The 23,255-nt window shown below is 41.0% G+C and overlaps 1 protein-coding gene across 5 annotated transcripts in view; it reads right to left on the bottom strand.

Moving 5' to 3' along the window:
- The window catches only part of ATXN7 (ataxin 7), a 76,349-nt gene that overhangs the window by 51,238 nt on the left and 1,856 nt on the right, over positions 1-23,255 (bottom strand). For 2 of the 5 annotated variants that reach the window (XM_035337336.1, XM_035337340.1), the window contains exons 2-5: positions 8,730-8,822; positions 3,005-3,174; positions 2,531-2,827; positions 2,062-2,130 (exon numbers count right to left, since the gene is read on the bottom strand). In XM_035337336.1, the coding sequence (XP_035193227.1) occupies positions 2,062-2,130; positions 2,531-2,816 (355 nt within the window). In that variant the 5' untranslated portion in view covers positions 2,817-2,827; positions 3,005-3,174; positions 8,730-8,822. Of the gene's footprint in view, positions 1-2,061; positions 2,131-2,530; positions 2,828-3,004; positions 3,175-8,729; positions 8,823-9,035; positions 9,166-17,181; positions 17,269-23,255 lie in introns of those variants that run through there. The other 3 variants (XM_035337338.1, XM_035337337.1, XM_035337339.1) reach the window with 3 other exon arrangements.

Here is a 23,255-nt window from a genome sequence, read left to right as displayed (position 1 = left end):
AACCTTGAAATCCTTTTGTCGAGTTGGGCCTCTGACTCGACGCCCAATCTGAAGAGAAGCAACTTTCTCTTTACAACGAGCTGTGTACTTAACCTTACATAAATACCGTGTGGTATGACAAAAATCTTGAAGTTTGAATTGATTTGGTAAAATTTATAATTTGATTCATATTTTCCATGTTAAGATCCATTGTTTAGACAGCCCAATTACTTAATAAATGTCAGTTCCTCAATTTTGAATGCAAAATTCTTCCTGGGAAAAGGAACCGGTTACAGTGTTCTCAAAACCTTATTTGATAACACAGTGCTTACACATGCCAGCACGTTTTGCCACTCCCCTAGTTCTTTAAGTGCACACTTAATTAGCACAACTTTATCTTTTGCTCTAATTTGTAGGCTGAGCTCCCTGCAGACCAACTACAGGTGTATGCCAAGTCAGTGTCTCATTCATGTCATGTAGCAGTCAAAAAGACTGTTGGATGTCTGACAGGGCTACTAAGTTCAACTTTTAGATCTTGAAGTTTCTTTTTCTTTTTTTTTTTTTTAAATGAACTTCCTTCAAACCATAATCCTACAAGTCATTCACATGGTTGGAGTCAGTGGAGAGAAGCTGTGTCTCAGTGGTCAGCCTATGCAAAAAAACAGTTTCACGATCTCTCTCCGGGGGAAAAAAAAAAAAAAAAGATTATTCATTGCCCTGCCAGCTAATCTTTAAAAACTGGAAAGCTTAGATGCTTGCATTTTATGAGGTAGAAATAAGAAAGAACGTTTGAAAATCCTTATTAGCAAAATCTTTCCTAGGACAACGTGTGCTTATTGTTACAAGCGTTGTTTTAGCACAAGCAATTTGCCTATTCAGAAAAATAAATGAAATATCCAACAGAAACACTAGATAAAAACTCGTCAGTGAAATAATAAAGTGCTTTTCAAATACCCAAGAACTTATACACACACAAAAGTGATGGCAAAATGGCACAAGCGTTCATGAACACCGCAGCATAGCTTTCGATTGCATCTACTGCATCTCTCCTATAGCCCAGTGCCCATTGAATCTGGTCCTATAAATCAGTTTTTTTTCTAAGTTTTAGCAACACTAGAAATTCTACAATAAGTAGACATTTTGATTCAGCTTCTGCACAGACCACTGCCTGCGGATCTTACAAAGGCTGTGCCAGCGTGCTTTAATTTTCACTTGCTGCTTGTAGCTCACAAGCAGAGAAGTGCTGAATCAGATCATCCCCTAAGGTTCCTGGCAAGTTCCCTCTTCTACGATTGTAAACAAAGTTTACAAACTCAGTCTTCCATTTTGAACAGTGTCAAATAAATGACCCGAGTGTAACTGAGCTAGTATTTAAAGCAGCGAGGCCTATTGCACCGTGCAGTTCTCAGTAACAAAGTCTGCTGAAGTGAACGAACTTGCACTAACAATAACCTGAAAGTTTTAGGAAGTTGGAAGGAAAAAGAAAAAAAAAGAAAGAAAATTGCACATCAAAAGTCAGGCTGTTGCTGCTTTTTCCACTCCTTGCCACACAGTTACCATAACCTACCTGTGTCATTCAGCGTTTGGTTACAAGCTCAAGCAGCAGTGCTACTTTTGAAGCGAACCCGGCCCTTCAGTGTGCTTTTGCTAATCACAGGTGAAAGGTCACTCTCTCTTCGCAGTAACAAATAAACACAATGCACTGACATGACGGGGAGGGAGACCTGCGTCCAGCTACCGGCACGGATTATATTCAGAGTGAAAATAGGCTGGCTCAAGAGGAGATATTAGCAGCGCTGGTCACGCAACTTCCTTAGGACTGCTTAGGGCCAAAGAAAATCCCACTGAAAACACGATAAATGCAATGCAACACATGACCTACGTTCAACTTCGGAATTTTGGTTAGGTGTTAATTTAATAATAACACCAATCACGCCCCTGGTTGCCGGGCCGCAGGTCCCCACACTGAAGCGCCAGCACCGACGGGAAGCCTCCTTTCTCCCCCACGCGTGTCCTCTGGTCAGGAGCTGCAAGCAAGAAAACTTCTCGGGGCACTTTCGGTCAAGAACACCCCGCACTCACCTTCTCGGCAGAGTCGCATCGTGTCTTGATTTTTCCCGTATTCCTTGAAACTTTCTTCTAACGCCGTCTCTGCAAGCAGAAACCCCCCAGGGCTCAGCACCCACTGTGACACCGCGTGGGACCCCCGCAGCCCCCCGGGACGGGTGGGGAGGCCAAGATGGAGGCTTGGAACGCAGGAGCTAGTGACAAGTGCCGACCCTGGGGCTGGGGGAGAGGAAGGAGATGGCGCTGGGGGAACGGTTTGGGGGGACCCGTTGGCATTGGGGGACCCCGGTGGTGCGGGGGACCCCGCTGTGCCGTGCTGCGGCTGCCCCCGGCCCCGGCGGGAGGGGAGGGAAGAGGGGAAGGGAAGAGAGGGCGGGTTTGGGGGGCACGGGGCCGGGCTGGGGGCACGGGGGCGGGCAGGGAGACACAGGGCAGGGCCGGGGGACGCGGGGCCGGGCCGGGTCAGCCCCCGCGGGGCTCTCACCGTCGTTCCCGTGCAGTTTAGCAGCATCGACCCAGTGGCTCCAGGGCTGCCCCAGCATCGCCTCGGGGCTGGGCAGGGACCTGCTCTCCCCGACGGCCGCCATTGCCGCTGCGGTGGCGGCGGGGCCAGCTCCGCTCCCGCCTCCTCCGCCCGCGCCTCCCTCGCCGGGCCGAGGCCGAGGCCGGGCCCGGGGCCGGGCCCGGAGCTGCCGCTGCCGCTGCCTGGCCGCCGCCGCTGCCGCTGTGCGTTGCTCCCTTCTGACGTCACCCGCGGCCCGCGCCGACATTCTTTCCGCTGCTACGAGACAAGGCGGCGGGCGCTTAAGGTGGCGCCGCGCTTAAGGTGGCGCCGCGGGGTTCGTGCGTCCCCAACCTCCCAAGTCCCAAATCCCGCGGTTCCGCCCCAAACCCCGCCGCCCCCCCCCCCCCCCGCCCACGCGCACACACACACACACCCCGCGGGGCTCGGACTCACCTGCGCGGCGGCCCGGGGGCCCGGAGCCGGGTGCCCATGCTGCGCGGGGCGCTGCCTCCTCTCCGCCGCCCAGGTGAGTGAGGCGCCTGCGGGCCGGCGGCGCTGCCTCAAGAGCGGCGGGGGCCGGGCTACGCCGCCCGCCGGGCGCCCCCGGGCTCCATGGGGCGACCCTACAAAAAAAAACAAAAAACAACGGCCGGCTTGGGCTGGGCTGCGCCGGGATCGCCCGCCCCGCCCCGCCCCGCCGGGGCCTCCTTAAACGCGGAGCCTCCTTAAGGGCCCGGCCACGGGGGCGGGGGCACCGGCACGGCTCGGGGCGGCCGCCGGCCTCCAGCAGCCGTTAGGGCAGGGGCTGGGCGCTGCGGGACCGGGCTGCGGGACCGGGCTGCGGGTCCCGGGGCTGCCGGTCCCGGGGCTGCCGGTCCCGGGGCTGCCGGCGGTGCCCCTAGCCTTGGTGACCCGCCTGCCTTTCTTCTTAACGCCCCCCCGGTCAGGCACTAAAAACGACCAGGATTTGGGAAAAACGCTCTCGCGGTCCGAAACCGTCACTACCAAAGTTTTGGGGTTTTGCAAAAATAAAGTTATTTGATAAACGGATTCTTCGATTTTTATTAATTATTACAAGCTGCTCTCTCCCTGCACCCTTTTCGGTGCTCAGCCGCCTGCTCGCTGCGGCCCAAACCTGCGGCACCCACGGAAAATAAATCTCGACAGCGTGGGACCGGAGCCGGCAGCAGCGGGGGGTGCCGCTCACCTACGCGGTATCCGCAGACCCAGGCAGCCCAGCTCCAGGCAGGAAACAAAGCGGCTTGCACGGCCCCGTCGCAGCGCTGCGGAGGTGTGCATGCACGCTCAGCCCAGGCTTCGCTATTTTGGGTGAAATACAAGCCTGGGAGCGCCTGGGATCCGTACACAGCAGCACATCAGGCAGCCATCGCAGGGGATGGGATGGGCTGGGCTGTAATTATAAGGACGGTTTCAGTGTTCCGCCCCAGTGATAATTTCTGTTGCACGCAGGACGTATCTTGTAAATCTGCACGTCTGCTACAGAACGGCGAGGGAGATGTCTCTCCCCTCCTGATCGCTCCAAGTCTAACTCCTTCAAAAAGCTCAAACTCTGTAAGATTTAGATGAAGACAACAACTTCTATTGCAGGCAGCTGTAGCAGGACTAACAAAGGCTATCGATTTCCTAAACTGGGTCCTGATCTGTCAGTTACACCTGTTCCTAACCGAGCTGCAGTTTCCCAAACCCGAGGAATCTCTCTGAATTTTAGGTCTCAGCATGAGCAGGAGGTGCTTATGGGGCCAGAGCTGAAAGATAAACGATGGATGAAGGACACTGGTTCTTTATTATAAGAGAAAATACTTAAAAATATAAATAGCTACTTATTATGAAAGCTAAAAACACCAGTGGGAAATGTCAGTCAGGTGCTAAGCAATCTTGAATTTCTGAGCAGAACCTAAAGTAATTTTATTGTGTAGAAACCAGACAGGAAAAAAAAAAATCTATTACTGATTTCTTTCCAGCTTAGTTCCTCAAATTTACAAAAAAAAAAAAATCCTCTATTATTATTTATTTTATATTGATCCTAAAGCAAATAGTGATGGGTATCCACACAGAGCCACAGAACACCAACACCTGCCTTTTAAAGCAACAGATTTTACCGTGATATATCTAATGAATGCTCTACATCGTGATTCTTTTCTTTAATTATTACTGACGTATGTATATCAAATTACACAAAAGTCAAATGGCTTAATTTGGCAAAATTACTGTTGATTAGCTGAGTACTTTACCAAGCTAATATATTATCAACTTTTCAGTTTCTAACGTTGACACTCTTCAAGTTACACAGAAGTGCCTCTTGCTTTAAAAGTGCCAGCCAAAGAGGTAAAGCATACACTACCTTTATTTCAAAGATTTTTTTCCTCTTTTAAACCTGTTGTTATGTTTTATTCCTGTCCCTCTTTCACAAGTTATTTTTCCTATACATACCCACTCAAGATCTAATTCTGCAGCCTGGGCCTCAGGCTGTCCTTTAGTAAACTTTCTTCCTGTAGTGATTTTTTTTTTTTGCACCGTGTCGGGAATGCATCAGTATTCCAGCAGAGGGAGGAAAGCGGCAGCAGAAAGATCGGTTCATCAGTTCAGTGCACAAGACCGATTAGTCAGAGAGCAGGAATAGGGACAGATGAAAAACTCAGTTTAAAAGGACTGCAGGTGGAGAGAATGTTCTTTTCCACAAGCCCACTATGCTGAATATGTTTTTTTTTTTTAGGCACACAAGTTCAATTACATTGTTTCATGGATGCACTGATGATTTTAGGGGCAAATTCCTGAAAATCCATCATGTGAGAAGGACAGAATTCAAAGCTGTAAACTGTAAACAGGTGACTGTTATGAATCTGAGACACCCAGGTTAGGATTGTGGTCATTCGAGGTTCCCTTGGCAATCACTGGAGAGCCAGGGATACTTTTGAGATCAGCTTGGTCCCTCCTGGTCCCAGTTTTTGAAGCCCTTCTCTTCCCATAGACCATGCAAGACAAGGATGACCCTGCACCTAAATTAGGGTCCTCTATTAGGCACCCAGAGTCAAGAGGGATGAACCTGGTCAAGAATAGCTCCTTTAATAGAACAAAGTTTTCCAGAAATGCTACAATTCAAGGGGTTTAACTAAGGAAGCAAAACAGCACAAGGAGCAGCATTGGGACTGAGATTGTGATCAAACAACCACACGCTGCTTGTGTGAGAACACATAGCCAACTCTCATTCATCAAAGAGCTGAGAAGAAAAAACAAAACAAAACAAACATGGAGGAGTAAGTTAAGCTCAGGGAGAGAGGAAGTGGAGAAGGAAATGCGAGGCAGGAAAACAGAAAGCAGGAGATAATGAAGAGAGCCAAATAGTGGGGGTGAAAAAAGCGTAAACAAACAAAGAAATACATCACAGCCTGTGAAAGGAAAGAAAGAATGAAGTCAGGAAGAGGAAAGGAAACACACAAAAAAGGGAAAACCACAGCTTCAAAGCTCACTAAACAGATTTAACGACATATTAAACATAGTTGGTAATGCTCTGATGACATGCATGCCTACGAACAGCATGCAACTGCTTAAAACTCCGGAGGACGGTTATTTTGTGTCACGACACTGCAGGCATTTTTTCACCTGTACTGGCAGGTTTCATTCTTTTGCCAGGTGGTCCTGGGAAGCTGTTCAAACAGGGAACACCTTAGTCAGGTGTTTCATTAGAATCTATGAGACAACCACCATAAAAGACCTGAGATATGGTAATTCTTATCTGGAATGAAAAAGCAAGGATGAGTCTGCAGCTGAACTTTTACGAGCAGAAGTATAATGATACGATTGATTCGCTGGTGATTTTCCACAATGACTGCAAAGGATGCATGAATTACAAGTGTGAAGGGGAGAGCCTGCAAGGGTGTCACTTCATCAGTACTGAGAAAAAATAAATAGTGAATTCATAAAAAAAAAGTTTTCTGAGGAAAAGATCTGAGGGGCATTATAGCACTAAAGGAAATCAAGGAAGTTAATTATAACCAAAAAATCTGACGTGATCAAGAGGGACTTAAAAACTAAGAACAAATACTATTAGCGAAGACTTGTTGGTAAATGAGATTCAGGCTGAAATGACAACTCAAGCAGCTGATACACTGAAGCAATATCCTGACCCTCATGTCAGCTCCTGATGACAGCAGTGGAACTGGGAACACATTGTGCATTTTAAAATATGTCTCCAGTATGAGATGTATAGGAATATAATTGGGCAAGCAGGGAGGGAAGAGATAAAAAGTTCATATAAATCAGCATGTCCAGGTGATGAGAGAACTACCCAGACATAACAAAACAGACCATTTCATTTAAGCCACACCACAGAAAAACATTAATACATTACTAACACACATTATGGTAATCTGTAGCTCACTCTCACCTCCAGTGAAATCACCCAACTTCTCCCGTTAGACACAGGACTGTGGTCCCTCAGCACATGGTAAAAACTGAAACACCAAACCATAACAGTCTATGACCCTTTTCCCACAGATCCTGGGAACAGGTTGATGTGCTTAGTTTTATTTATGAGGAACACTTCAAAGGGAGATGAAGGTGCTCAGAAGCGTTGGAATACATCTGCCTTAAATACTGGAAAGTGAAATTATTGTGGATACTTACTATAACCTATGTGTACCAGGGAAAAGAATAATATTGTTAGGATTAGAAAATTAACTTGAAGTATATATTTCTGAGGAGAAGTGGACGCAAATAAATGTAAGTAAATATGTGAAGAATTCTGCATTGGGATGAGAATGCAATGGACACCCCCACAAGTCTAACTAAAGTTCATGATTACTACACTGTGATATTAAAATAACATAACATTTGAAGACCCAAATGATACGCGTATGCCATTGCCACTTCTTCTAAAATTTATAGTATCTGTTTTATAAAATATATTGTATCTAACAAAACCTTGCAAACACTTCCTTCTTTACTTATCAAATGTGACTTAAATGCCCCTCCAATTCCACGTGCCAGAAATTGTACAACCTTGCAAACAGTACCCGCAGGTAACAGTTTTAAAATATTTCTCCCTCTGAAATAGCACCTGCATTCACATAAACTTTCCAAAAAGAAATTCTCAAATGCAGTATGGAGGGTTAAAAAAGGAATTTTAGCTGAGCTGTTCAAGAGAACAGGGCAGTTTAAGAGCCACACCATGACAAACATTCCTCACTCTTCTTGAGCTCAGATTAACTCTGCCATTTAAATAAATTCTGCAGACCAGCTCCATGCTAACTGTAATGGCCCTTTCTGCTACAATCTACTTTAAAATATACTAAAAGGTGATTTGCACAGCAAATACTAGTCAGACTGTAACAGACTGGATTCTCCAAGTCTGCGCATAAGAAAAAGGAAGACTCTGAAGGAAATATTTTCTTTTACTCTAATAAGAAGAAGTACACAAAATGGTGAAATGCATATGATGATACGGAGTAGAAATAAATGCTGGGGAAACAGGGAAAGAAATAGATACTGTATCAGTGAATTTGCAGTACCTGATCATCTGCAACACCAGCCTTTTAGCCAAAATTTCACTTTATTATCATCATTCTCTCTTTTTTTTTCCTAATGTTCTGCCAGGAATGCTAGTCAGAGAGAAGAGCTTCCCTGAGACAGGTAATTGTACAGTTCTTGCCTCAGTTTGCAATTCTACTTTCTGAACATGTCAGACAACAGCACTGACGAAGCTGGTAGGCTGCGATTTACACCAGAGTATAACAGCCTTCAAATACCTTAAAGTACCACAGCCATGTTGAAATAGACAAAACTAATTATTTAGAAAAAGTTAATGCCTTCTAAAATATAATAAGTAAATCTAAAATGTTAAATTGCCTGTATGCCAAACCTTCCTTAACCAGCTCACTTCATCTAAGCGACTGAAATATGTCATATAACTTGATTTTATCTTAAGGTTTGACTGTTTCATGCTTGAACTCCCTTTAGATTGATTGTAAGGTGGCTTTATTTCCCACTGAAACATATATTAAACACCTGCATTTTTTTTTTAAAGTCTTCCCCACTGCATCTGGTAACACTTCAGACTTGCTTTGCAACCCTGTTAATATCCTGTTCTCCACGCTTCTCACTTCTAAAGTATGTGAATATTATGCTTAAGGAAAATATGTGGCTAAGCATGTCACAGTACCTTGAAATTACGGTGAATCGCTGGGTTGATTTATCAATTGATCTTCATCTGTTCAGATTTTGGAAGCTTTCTCTAAGTTGTATCTGATTAATTCTGAAACAAAACAGAGGGAGCACAGCAGTGAGGCATTTGAAACCTTATCTCGTTTCATAACTCTGATTATATCTATTTAAAAGCTAATATGAAGCATTTTATCAATTCTTACAAATACAGTTTCTGCAATGGAGTTAAAACCGAAAGGTAAGCAGGGAACCGTTATACACTCTCATGTACAGAGCAGCTCTTTAAATGGCAGCCTGACATTACCAGAAAGGTATGCATTGGTTTAAATCTCAATCTTCAGCCCTGTTACTGCGCTCACACCGCCGATTGCTGACCAGATTTCCAAGCAGAAGGCTGCCTCTGTATCGCAAGCCGCTAACACGACTGCACTGCGTTTTCTGCTCAGGATTTTTCTAGAATACAGCATGACTCCAACAGCACGAGCTCTTGGTACGCAGTCATTGACATTTTTACCCCCATGTCATAGAACGTAGATAGCTGAAAATGATCCCTCACGTAAAAGTCATTGGTGACTATTACTCTATAACTGATGCAGAGTTTAATAAAAATTAGGAATGAACTGAGGCTCTTCCTGCATGAGGAACTTCATTCATCGCAAGCTCAGGGGTTTTAAATCCTTTCATTTAATGCTTGTAAACTTACTGTTTACATAAATTTAAGCACCGTTTGCTTTGGTTTACCATAAATCAATGCCTAATTGGTTATAGCTAAAGCAAAGCCCAGTTAAAACTTAAAAATTATTTTCATCCACCCTCGTGCATGTGTTATATTGAAGATCAAATAATTGATTTTTGTAAGTTTTCTGAAATTAAACTAGCAATTTTTTTCATCTTCTAAGAAGTCATAAAGTTAGCTATAAATAAGCCAATCAGCGCTGGGGACGCATGACACTTCAGAGAGAACTATTTTTTTCCCCTCCAAGGATTAAAGTCCAGACAAGAGGAATGCAGTCCAAGAGGGCATCCCAGCCACCCCACAGGCTGGAGGGCTCTGCCCCAACGGAAGGTGCAGAACGAAGCTTTTCTTGGCTTCTGCTGCTTCTCTGGGAAGCCACCTGCAAACCAAGTTCATGCTTTTAAATTCTTTTTATGCAGCAAGGATAAAACCATCTTTTCCTTTCAAACTGCAGCTTACCAGCTGACACTGCTTTGACTGAGATCACCTACAGATATATTTACTATTTCGAACCTTTACTGAGGTTTACCCTGCTCAGTGAGGTACTTGATCCTAAGAAGCACATCAGGGCTTAATGATATTTTAGTTATTCAATGAAATAAAATAAAAATCTTGTCTTCGTAGGACAACACTTGACAGCAACTACAGTATTATTTCTCTCTCTCCTCTGCATTGGTCTTCTTTATGGTTAAAAGGACTCGAGGTAACTGATCACTAATAAATTTCTATGCCGGATCTCTCAGAAATTTTATTTCCTTGTTACGCATACAACTCTCACTGAATAATACAATATTAAAACTTTCTCTTCAACTCTTGCTGCTGCTCATTGGAAAAGGAAATATAGTGTTTGTCAAAAGTCTTTTTTTCCCTTTGTCTGTTTAGGACGTGAAGTCTGAATTCATACAGACCTTCCTCTTTACAGATATGTCAGTGCTTAGCCTCAGAGCCTCAATCCCTTCAAGCACATCATCTCCCTGCTGTGAAGGTAACTCACTCCTTCATCTCTACCCTAATTTCTTCAGGGGTTATGGGAGCTCTGCATGCAAAATGTCTTTTCTTTTATCCTGATTTAAATGGCACTAGTTGGATAAAAGGCAAATTCCATTGCTTCACACAAAAATGAAAACAAAAAACTACCTATAAAAGAAAATGCTTTCCAAGGACTTAAAAATCTAGAAATTGGGCAATAAGTAGGTGGTAAGTACAAACAATGAATCAGATGAGGGTGAAGGAAGGAACAGTAAAATTTTTATTCCTATATACAAGAGAACAGAGCACACTATGTCACCACCTGTGAATTTTGCTGTAGGGATTACATCTGGAGTCGAGTTTGAAGGAAGTTAACAGAGTAAATTTCAAAAGAATAAAGTGACAGCTTAACAACTCTTTAAAGAGAGCTCTTTCTCTGGATGATAGGTGGCAAAGAACAGGAACGATTCTTACTGAGGATTTACAGCAGGTCAATTACAACCACGACTGTCAGCAGAGTATTGTAAGGAAGAGATGGGATGATTGAGAATAAGGCACAAGGAGCTCACTCTCCAGAAGGCAGGCACTTCGGTGCACTGGGAAAGGGAAAGCAGGCTGGAGGATGGAAAGGTGACAAAAACAAAGTGGCAAACCAAGAAAATGGAAAAAGGCATTTTCAAACCAATGAAGCAGACTTAACATATATGATTCTCTGTGTCTAAATATCAAAAAAAACTTGGTTGTGATTGCTACTTAATACTATGCGATACAGGAAACCACAATTGAGCAGAGCAAAAGCTATGTCCCAGCCAAAACTGTATCTACAGAGACATACATAATTAGTCATGATGACTAATGAATATTATCCATTTAAGGGGAAATATATTTACATGAAAATTGCAATTGCAAAGCTACTCATCAAAATAAAGGAAATGCAAATGTATGTGATAAAGCATCCCTGACTATTGAAAGTATCAAAACAAATGCCTCAGCTAGCCAAACTCCATTAGCTCCTTTTCAGATGGAACGTCAGAAATACGTAACAGAGCACATGTGTGAGTTTTGGAGCACTCTTTCTCCTTTGTTAGGTACAAAATATAAACATTTAAGATAAAATACAATATCTACATTTATGTAAACAAAGATTTAGATATGTTAAGTATAATCATTGCAAAATTGGGCTTTATTTTGAAATATTATGATTATGGGCATAACCTAATGAGGTCTTATTCTGCCCCTTAGAAAAATGGGCAGGGGAGGTCTGTGTTGAAAGAACACGAGATGGCCAGGACGAGGCTACGGGCTGCCATTATGGCTCAAGAGAAAAACTGAGCAATTCTGAGGTTGATCTCACTTGTGCTGGAGACTGACTCCTGACCTGCCAATTCCAGAGTATCAGTGGGTCAAAGATGATAAAAAAACTATAAACTCTACCAGTTACATAACTGGTCCTCCTACATCCCTTAGGAGATGCAATTCTTTACATCTTTACCAATTCAAAAATAATACCAGTTACATCTTTTAAATAGAGACTAGATACCAAACTTCTGTAAATACCAATCAGAAAGTTGCAGCCTCTCAAGACTTCATAATTAGTATGTATGCAAATATGAAATATTTCTCACATGTACTTAAATATTTCCTCTGTATTTATAAAAACACAAATGTAACAGAATATCCAGTGCAAAAACACAGTAATGATGCACGGTTACTCTAAAACTATGTCAAACATGCATAGGTATCTTCGTAGATAATGAGAAGGGTCAATTAAGATACTAGTTACCTAAGTTTATTTAATAACTAATACCTTAGTCAAAGGAGAAGTAACAACGCCCTTGGAACAATTTACACTAAACTGATAAAACTGCAAAATAATTGCACACAGCAAAGTGTACTTGAGCTATCTTAACTTTCACTAGTGTCATTTTCCTTTGCCTAATTACAACAGAAACAAAGATTAACATTCATTATTTTCCTCAGCAACTCATCACTGACTTTAGTTTTATCTTGCAACAATTTTTCTTTTAACTTAGTTTTCTTCAGCGGTACAATTAACAAAGTCATAAGAAGCCTTTGCAAATCAACTGTGGAAATGCAACCACACAAAGCATAGAACAGATGCTAAATAATACTTGGTTTCAGAAATAAAAACATTCCATAAGCAGGTATCTTGTCTTCCATTTCAAAATACCTACATCTTCCACTGTGATTTATGTCACCATTTGAAAGGTCAATCTATAAAACACGTTAGCTTACTGCAGCAAACTAAGATAAATAATGACAGTTGAAATTGTATTTATGTTTCTTTAAAAAGTGTATTTATATACACCTGTAGAGAAGAAAAAGACGTTCTATGTTCTGTATTTTATACAATTAGAACACTTCATACCAATTACAACTTGTATTATATCAGAAACACTAGCAACAAAAGACAGGTAGCAGGCAAACAAAGATACTGGACATCAGAATATGCCATTTTTCTAAAAATAAATGAAACCCTGATTAGCTTATTTAAAAGTGTTCACAAAGTAAGACAATAACGTTAAAAATGATGCACAAACATATAAACAGATATGATTCAAGACAGAAAGGCACAGCTAATCAAGACAATGCAGAGCACACGATTAACATGATTTGCAAAATTTATTACTGAGCTCCTCTGTTAAATGTAGTATTATTCAGACTACACTGTCATGGTTATTGCAGATTAAAGATTACAAATTAGCTCCTCGTGTATATCATTATTGTGAGTGGTTGCATTTTATCTGTCTCATTTTACATCACTGCAGGCAGATGGAAGTCATCTTAAAATCTGACTCATAATTTAGGTACCGTACCACTAACCTGAGCAGAGACGTTGGTTCCTACTCGGGTCCCACACCATTCTCAATGTAAACAAAGGACACTGGCATGCACCCGGGGCTAAGGATGTCAGCATTTTTCAAACACCTTTCTGACTGTTCCATTTTATGGTGATGCAATATGACCTACATTTTCAATGGCCAAAGAGAGACAGAGAGATAGAAAGGGAGGAGATAGAGAAAAGAAAGAGAGACCTTTTCTGTCCTTATCCTCCATTAACTAAAGCTTTAGCTGTCCCTCATGAGGATGGTAACGGACAAGAATAAAGGCAGAATAACATCACGGTAGATTCTGAGTGAGAAGCTGAAGGATAGAGTAGCATAAGAAATAGCAAGATTTTTTTCTTCCACATTCCTGTGAACAAGTAAATAGCAATACTCTCAATAGGAAAGAAGAGCAGCAGGATCAGTAATTTTGTTACCGATTGCCAGTATAAAGCTGTCTGTAATGCAGATGCTTATTTTGCCACCTTATATTTCCCATCATCTTCATAACACTTCATTTTTATGTATTCATTTTAGATATCAAAATGAAAGACAAAATAATACGCATCGTTATCATAATTTTTACAGAGAAATCGAGGAAGAAAGAATAATTTGCCAGTTACCAGGCCCAGCGCAGGGCTGGGAACAGAAAGCATCACTCTTCATTATCTCTGTACTGTGCAATCTATTAGGGACTGTGATACCTGTCATACTAACATATAATCTTGACATAATTCCAAAATTATCTCTATCATGTCTCTCCTGCATATGATCCTCACACAAAGAAACATACTGGATTACTGCTAACTCTCAGAAAGCTTTCTTTTACAAATGATAAACCACATTTGTCAAGCTGTCTCTGGAAATGCACTTCACTGTGAACTGCAAAGCCTGACATAAAGTGCCAATGGTACTTTTCAATATAAGAATGTAAAAGTAAAGTCCTAATTGCAGCTTTAGTTGCTTTTTCATTTTTCTGTAACTAAATCACCTTTCCTTTCAAAAATTGGTATTTTTCCACATTTAAACTAGTATGTTAAAAAAAATTAAGGCTTGTTGATAGGATATAGTAAGCAAAAATCAAGATCTTTTGATTTGCAGCTACTGTTTTTCAGTGCAAATACTGTCTTGCAGAACATTTGCCAAGTGCTTACAGCATCAGAACCCTTTTACTAATGCTAGTATGGATACGTATATACAATATAGCAGTAAATCATTTTCTTATTATCGAGACTGAAGGCCAAAATTTGATCTTAAGTATGCCTCTGTAAATCCAGAATGACTCCAGTGCTTTCCAAAGAGTTTCTTGGGATTTGCACATATGTAAAGAAGCCTGTAATTTGGCACTGAGTTTGAAACCAGACATCAATAAAATTTATAGATTAATTCCTGCTTTTGACCTGTATTTATTATAACAATAGCTTTCTTATCAAACAGTATTCATCTCCTGAAATGCAATCATCTCTACACAGCAAGTACTGACAAATTGCTGTTCCTTTGCTTGAGTGCTGCTGCCTTTTATAACTGCAGTGTTACATCCAACTGGTTAGGCAGGCAAACAGCACCCAGATAAAGAAAAGGAGAGAAAAATATCGAAGCCTACCCTAATATAAAAGGAAGAAAGAATCAAGAGACAGAGTGCTAACAGGAATGAAAGAAATGGATTACCTGTAAAATGATCGGAAAGAGATTAGAAGTTAAGAGGAGAGGATGGACACTGCAAAAGGAGGACGGGGGACAGGGTTGGGGTGGAAGACAGCATCTGAAGCAACAAGAGAACTACTTCTCAAAACACACATGCCCATAAGAGTGTGAGGAAATCCTCAATAATTAAAATCAGATTACAATCACACATTCCTCTACTCCTGTTATCCCTGGTTGCAGCTTGTTCGACCTATCTTACTCTCTGAAATGGAATTTAGTGCGAGACAAGTAATTCTTCCCATTACAAACACAAATCTCTTCCTGTTAATCCAGGACAAGAGTCTTGCTGATCTAAAAAGAAGTAATTTTACTATTTTCAGTATTACTAAAACTCTCTTTTGTTAGTTTTTCACTGTACCACTTTCTCAGTTACCCTTACTCAATGCTGCCTTTTTTTTTCCCCTTTCTTCATAGCATCTCTGTTTCAGTTCAGAAGGGAGAGAAGCTGAGGTGACACTTTTATTGCTACCCAACACCATAAAAATTCCAACTAGAGAAGCCAGCCAGTGCAGAGATTAGCAGGGTTCAAGCCAAACCACCCAAAGTGATCCTTCCCTTCTGCCTACCAGTGACTGCCACCTAGAGTCAGAGACACCGGCTCACAGGAGTGGAGAAAAATGTTACAGCAATGAGAGAAATGTTAATCCCAACCACTCAAGAAAAGCAAGAATTCATATTCTAGAAATTTACAACTACCTTCAAAAATTCTTTGGGGTTCTCTTCTTAATGGGCCTTCTGGCTAATGAGTATTTGGTCCATGTCTCCCAGCTTTTCTTTTTAAACATGAAAAGGCAATTTCATTTTGTTATAAACACTGAAGTTGTACATGTGCAGAAAATACATATGAAATGCACTATACCACTTTTCAGGTAAGTCCTGCGTTTTGTATTGTTTGCTCATGTTCATGCTCATAAATTTGTCTTCTCACTCTCTCAGTCCCTAAGTCTCTTCCTTAAACTAAGGAATTACATTCTTTTGGCATTTCTTTATGTGTCACGTTCTTCAACTCTTTAAGCAATTTCACTGGCATCTCCACACTTCCTCTTTCCTAATTTCACTCAACACAGACCCTGCTCTCCTGCAAGTGTGTAGTTAATTAATACTTTATGTCAAAACTGAAGGACATTGAGCAGCCTGATGTTCATAAACTCAGGATCCTTAATTTTTTATTTTTGTCTAACCAAGTTTAGGAAACAGCTGGAACACAATAGGCCCTCCTTCTGTATGTGGTGTCCATACTCGTAAATGAGCCTAGCAGAAGTATATGTGATATTCCTATCACTTAAAAACTCAAGTCATGTTCCCAAGATAATAAAATGTCATTATTATGGTGTGAGCACAAATATAAAAAGGAGGTTGGCCCCACTGCCCAGCAGTAAAACTATGCACATTCCTCTTGACATCACAGATGGTGCACAAAGAAGAGCTGGTGAAGCACTAGAAACACAGAACACTGCTTGCCAAATGGGAAGAAAAATAAAAAGTCAAAAATTAAACTGAAAGCTTCAAAGTAGATCTTTGAAAAATGTAACCACATTGTGGTTTTGTGCACAAACTCCCAATAGTTACAATTTCTAGGTTTTGAAGCATTTGTAGTCCTAAGGCATATTTTACACTTTAAGCTTTAAGTTCTCCAATAACAACAGACAACTGTATCAAAGTCTTAACATTCCTCATAAAACAGCAGAAGGGTCCGTCTGGGAAGACCTTTGACTTGACATCACATGATTTTTGGCAATAGAAATAATGGAATTTCAAATGACTCTGTCCTTCTTTCTCAACCACAAGGACAATGGAGCCTAGGTTTGGTCCCTGCCAACAACTGGATTAGCAGAAACCATTCCTCTTTAACTACAGTGACAAGTAGTTAATACTTTTTTTTTCTTATTTCTATAGCTTTGTCAAAGACAAGAATCACATTTTGATATGAGTTACTGTAATGTTGTCTGCAACCACAACAAACAGTCCTTACCCTTACCTACTAGAAGCTGTCCTGTGCTAGGGCTGGTCATTATTTATCTTTCCTCAAGCAATGACAGCTGCTTAAAAGGTACCACCTGCACAGAAGCCAAGGAGAACAACTGCTTAGTGAGGGAAGCCTCTCTGAAGAAGAAACACCTCTTGCAGCACCCATCTCCATGGAAAAGCAGCAAGAATCAGCAGCAAGAGAGATCCAGAACAGCGGTCATACTCACTGATGCAAGCAGAAAGAGAAGAAAATGTAGGCTGCAAAATGGCTCTCTTAGAGTTGCAATCTCTGTGCCAAATTTAGGAGGCCAGTCCTAGAAAGACATGATGGGGAACAGACTCTGTGAAGAGGCAATTACAAACCAAGAAGATTCAGTATGAATAGCTCAGTCATTAGGAAACTCAGTACCTGGATTGCCACTGTATTACAAGTCAATGCCAACGCTTGAGATCACTGGTGGCATATGCCTGCTCCTCCAAAATCAGTAACCACCACGCTTTACTGTACCAGTTTAAAAGAAAAAAAAATTAAAAAAAAAAAAATCTTACACATTTGGGGCCAAAAACACTACATACAGTGAATACATTTTATTGTCAATGTTTTCAAAGATAAAGTCTATTTTGAAATGTAAACACCACGCAGCCCTGTGCTATTATTATCATGACACACAGGATGCAGCTCATGGTGCTAATAATTCATCTGCACGAAAAGTACAACCTCAGCAGTTTAAGTTATGTGCAATTAAAAAAAAAGAAGAAAAAAAGAAAAAAAGGAGCTAATTCCAGAATTGGGGCTTAATGTTTGTCTGTTTGTTCTTAAAAAAGCTAGTCATTTACCTTAGTACTGCGTAAAATCCCACTGAAATCACTTCGATGCCTCTCACTAGTACAGTTCAAAATAAGTTCATGAGCTTGCAAGACCAGGACAGATTTCTTTAACATAAACATTTGAAAATAGCAGCTCTTGAGCTACTTCCTTCCGTGTGTTTGATGACATTTTATCTACAGTTACAGTTAGCTGCTCCTGTTCATGCAAGTCTTTCACGTAACAGTAGGAAAGAAAAGCTTTACTAGAAACTGGACTGTAAATACCCTCCTCTTCCAATCCTGGCAAAGTGGCTGCAGCTCAAGTGCAGTTTAGTTTTTTCTTTCCTTTTTTTTTTTTTTTTTAAATTAAATTTCAAACTCATTACATCATGTAAAAAAAATCCCATATGTTTTACTTTAATATACATATGCACAAGTTTATTTTAGAATATTATATTGTTCAAAACTGTTCTAACGTTACATAAACACACCAAAAACCACAAGCAGATCTCAAAAAAATGAAAAAAAAAAAAAACAACAACGTTAAATAAACATAACTGCCAAAGCAATATTGGAATGAAACTGAAGTGAAAATATTTACAGTGAACCACAAAATCACAGGTGCACATTTGCAGTTATTAGTAGCACGGCTTTGTTCTACCTTCAACTCTTACAAGCCAATCTTTATTCATTTAAGCAGTAAAATCCAATTTATCTGCCACTTTTCTTTTATTAGATCATTTCTATCCACATGTGATCAACATGTACATTTTTATCTTAATACATGCAAAAGGCAGAGGACCACAAAGAATCCCTCATGGATTTCACACGTTCTACACAAACGTTTTACAAAACAAAACCAAAACATGATGTTTGTTTACACCAAGTCTCTACTAAAATATTATTATAACAGGAGTCGGACTGGGTGTTTTGTAAACCCTAAAGAGAAATAACATTTGGGGCTGAATGTATTGACTTTCATATGAATTTGTTTGCATACATGCTTACTTTCATAGCCACACGTATAACCACTTCATACCTCAACTGCGAATTTGCAATATATCAAAATACATATATATGTATACATGCTCCGATCTCTCCTTTGTCAGTAAGTTTTAAATTCATTTTTCTATTTACCTTTTGAAATTCCCTGAAATAGTTTATGAAGCAGATTTTTTTTCCCCCAAGGTGTTTTTCTCAGTTTGCCTGTACTTTTCAAGTCCAAATTCTATTCCTGCTTGCACATAAAATTTGGAAGTTGCCACAAAGGCACTCGTACGCCTTTGAACAGAATCTGATCTTCAATCTGAAAGTGATCTTTCATGCCATGCCACGCTTGCATGTTTTGCTCTTTCACTTCTGAAACCACTGGTTTGCTTTTATGGATTATTTCCTTAAATGCTTCGGTCCTGAGTCGTCTCATAACTATGTGCTGGGCTACAGAGCCGTGTTCACTCTGACTTTCCAACAGCAACACCACCTTATACTAGTCTACAGCCCGGTGATTACAAAATTCACTCTCACGGAAAGAATTAGGGGCATTAATCCCCTCCGGATGAAGGATGGCTGGGTTGAAGTCCCCCACACATGTGGCGAGCGTTGTAGTGTTTAACAGCCCCGCTAATGACAAAAAGGGAACCAGAACCATTACCACCTCCTGGGTTTTGAAAGCAAAGATTGACCTTTACTCCTTGTTTGAAAGAAAGAGCTTATGATCCTAATTTCAAGAGAGCGTGAATCCAAAATGCTCCCTGGAGAAAGGTGCTTAGCTCTGGATATAGGCAGGATTTAAGCACATTCCTACTTCAGCTACCGCACAGAAAATGTGCAGATTCATCAGCTCCTTCAGGCTGCTTCAGCTGGTATAATTCTAGTGAAATACCAGAAAATCCTAAGGCATTCGGCTCTCCCCGTTCTCGTGGTAACACCACCCATCTGGCCCCAGCTAGACTGCGTCTTCCCTTTGGTACACCCAGCTGGAGCAGAGCAAGGAGCTGCCCTCACTGCATCTCCCCATCTGGGGTGCGGAGGCTCTGCTGGAGAAGACCAATTATCTTCTCCACAGACATCTCCTGAAATATCTGTGTAAACCCTTTGTCTTCACGGCAACTGAAGCAGTATTTTAGAAGCAACGCTTGGCCCACTCACAAAGGAAAACACAACAGAGGAGAGCATGCCTTCTCCCTAGGAAGGCCTCAACCTCTCTTTGCAGTTTTACCCAGCTCCCAGTCACTCTTGGTAGGGTAACGAAGCTCAGGGACAAAGCACAGTGCTATCATTCAACGTGTGACGTGTGAAAAGCATAAAGCTGAGCATGCATCATCAATGCCTGTTTCACTGCTCAGAGCCAGAAATCAGGGTATGAGCACATGTTCCAGTGTATCATGTTTTACGGGAACCGTAAATTGTAGCTGCTCTCAAACTGACAGAGTTACTCTATTGAAATAAATACTTTAAACAATAAAACAATCTGAAGCAAAATAGAAAACCATTTTAAAACCAGAACCATATGTTTACCATTATAGACCTGATACTCTCATTCTCCATCTTCTAGGACAAAAGTGCTTCTTCTAACACCTTTCCACAGCACAGGGTCTTTGCCAAGCTCAAAGCAGTGTAAAAATTTCTAGGTGTTCTCTCACAGATCTGCACTGCTTCTAAAATGAAAAAAAACCAAACCTGGAACAAGAAAACCAACCAAGCACCTTCTATAAACTTGAGGGGCTGACTCAGAAGCTGCGCAATAGCTCTGATTCAGCTCTCCTGGCGAGTCAGGGCACCGTGATGCTCATGACGCCGCTCGCAGGTTGGGCACGAGCTGCCTGACACAGGGGGAAACTTTCTGAGACTTTTCCTTGGAAGTTTTTTGCAAAATTTCCTCAGGAGCACTAACAGTTATTTATTTAGATGTCATAGGAGTAAATATGGCATTCACAAGCCGCTGGTTGTTCATCCCGTGTTTAAAGGCGCAGTTAAATACACACGTTTACCATCTGGGCCAGTGCCAACAAGGACAATTCTTCAAAGTCAGTGGTAAAACCTCACTCAACGCCCACCTCCTCCTCTGAAAACTCTGCAAGGCCACCGATGATCTTCAGGGCACAACGTGCATGCCACCAAATCCATTAATTAATGGATTGGGGAAGGGAAAAATGAATATGTGCTCTTTTTCATATAAATAAATAAGTATAATAATAAAGGCCACACTAAAAACATCCTGCCAACAGAGGCTACTAGATGACTGACTAAGCCTGTCAAAACAGCTCCAAAAGCGTAAATAACTGCTTCCTTACAAAATACATGAAACACGAAGTGCCACCCTGAAATTCCCCAAGTCATTTTAAACCACAGAACGCAGGCACAGCGCGGAACCTCCGCTGCATCGCACAGGCAGCTGAAAGCTCTGCTGTTGATCATTTTCAGGTTAAAAGCCAAACCTAACCATCCAATACCTCTTGTTGCAGTTTCACAATACTTTGACTTCCACGAGACACCTGCTACAACGCCCTGACGTCCTTACCAGGTAGGAGCCTATCGAGTCCCTAGTAACAGCATCACGACCCAGCACACCACCCCTAAGCTTTGATAATTCCTCTGCCACAACTAGAGCACCTTTTGGTACGTGTGCGAGAAATGCTTTCATTTGCTGGCAGCATCCCCGCACCTGCAAGCTCTGCTTTCCATACTGAATACCTAAATTTCCAGTATAATGTAGTTTTGAGTTTGATGAGTTTTACTAAATTAGTGACAGATCACCTTAAAACGTACAATAAGAAAGCAAAACAAGGACAAAAAACCATAGCCACAACTTGTGGTTACATTATCATCTGGTAGAAGGCTGGTTTTTAAAGTAAAGTGTTAACAATACATTTAATCAATTTTGGTAACACGGGCAGTAGACAGCACAATTGATTTCTGTTCAGATAATAAATCATAGCATTTTTTAATTATTGCTATTGTCGCTACAATTGTGATGAGCATTTTTACTCTCCCTTCTCTTGTTATGTTGTAATTCTCTGAAAATGTGCTAGCTCTGCAGAAACACAAGGGTCCATGTTAGGAAAGCTTTTCACAAGGCTAAGAACCACACTGTTTAGTGTCTAAAAAAATATTAAAAAGCCTACTACTTTCTTTCCTCCAATCACTGGACTGAAAAAATTCAGCTCTATCTGCCAAAAGTGAAAGTGCCATTTCAATATCTGCAGACCTAGGCAGCAAGTGTCTAAGAATTTTTATGGAACGGGATGACAAGCACTGAGAAAGTTGCTGCTGATTTTCAGTAAGCACTGAGGCTAAAGAAGCCACAGACGATAGCAAAGAAAACACAGCACTAAGTTAAGACAAGAAAAGAGGGTGACACCAGTAGGCTAGCTTGACAGCTGTCTTGCACAAAATCATGGAACACAATCAACAAAGAAATAAAGGGTGGTGGTAAAAAGTAACGCTTAACATAGGCTTACAGAAAATAGGTCTTACTAAATAAAGTCGGCGTGGCTTTCTGACAAGAATATATGTTGGACTGGATAAAAATACCTCGTAGTTTCTGACCTACTATACTTAGATGTCTGTAAGATTTAGTGCCACACAAGACTGATTTAGAAGTTATTCAACACGGAGAAAACCCGGAACCTAAAACCACCTCATAAATTATTAGGGCGGCTTAGGAAAAATATTTTAAATCCACCTCATCAATAGTTAAAGCTGTTTTCGTAGCTCTAAAAATTATAGCTCATTATACCCTTGAATATTATGAAAAGCTTCTTCCCCTTTAACTTTTTCTGCAGTTGGAAAATATATATATATATACACATAGTATATATAAAGGGGAGAAGTTATAAAGGTTATTTAAACTTTATGAAATAAGTTCAGAGATTTTTTTCAAGAAAGAAAACTCGACATTAACAGACTTCCTCAATTTAAACAAAATAAATCAGGTGTATTTAAAAGACATTTTTCAATGAAAAAAAAAAGAGGATAATGATGAAAAATCTGAGTCAGTTCACACACGTGTAACATCTTGCAGTGCTAAACTTACCTAGCTTATACTTCTGGTATCCAGAGTCACCTGGGAACATTACAGAGGATCACTTCACACTTTTGACGTGGACAGGTGCGTAACAAACTATTATGTATAAGCTGCTTCAAGGTCTTACCATACGGCACACATACAGGAATTCAAGGCAAGAGGAAAAACTACCTCACATTTAGCTTGGTTGAAAGCTTGCACACACTGGTACTTACTCCAAATGACCTGGCATGGAGGAAGGTGCTATATACCCTGTGCAAGACATTTTTTCTGACTGCATTAGTCTGCAATACTGATTCCTTAAGACTCAGAACAGAGAATTTCCAAGAATTTTGTAATCAGCGATATGAATGATGACAAGAACAGCATAGAAGTAATTCAGTATTATTAACTATACAGACTGCTATGTTCTAAATTGGTTACTCAAGGAATTTGTCGTTGTGGAAGGTTTGATAAGACTCTCTGACC

The sequence above is a fragment of the Oxyura jamaicensis genome, chromosome 12 (genome assembly GCF_011077185.1).
Source record: "Oxyura jamaicensis isolate SHBP4307 breed ruddy duck chromosome 12, BPBGC_Ojam_1.0, whole genome shotgun sequence".
NCBI classification, from domain to species: Eukaryota; Metazoa; Chordata; class Aves; order Anseriformes; family Anatidae; genus Oxyura; species Oxyura jamaicensis.
Note: the sequence above shows the minus strand (reverse complement) of the source record. Positions and strands in the feature narration are given on the sequence as shown.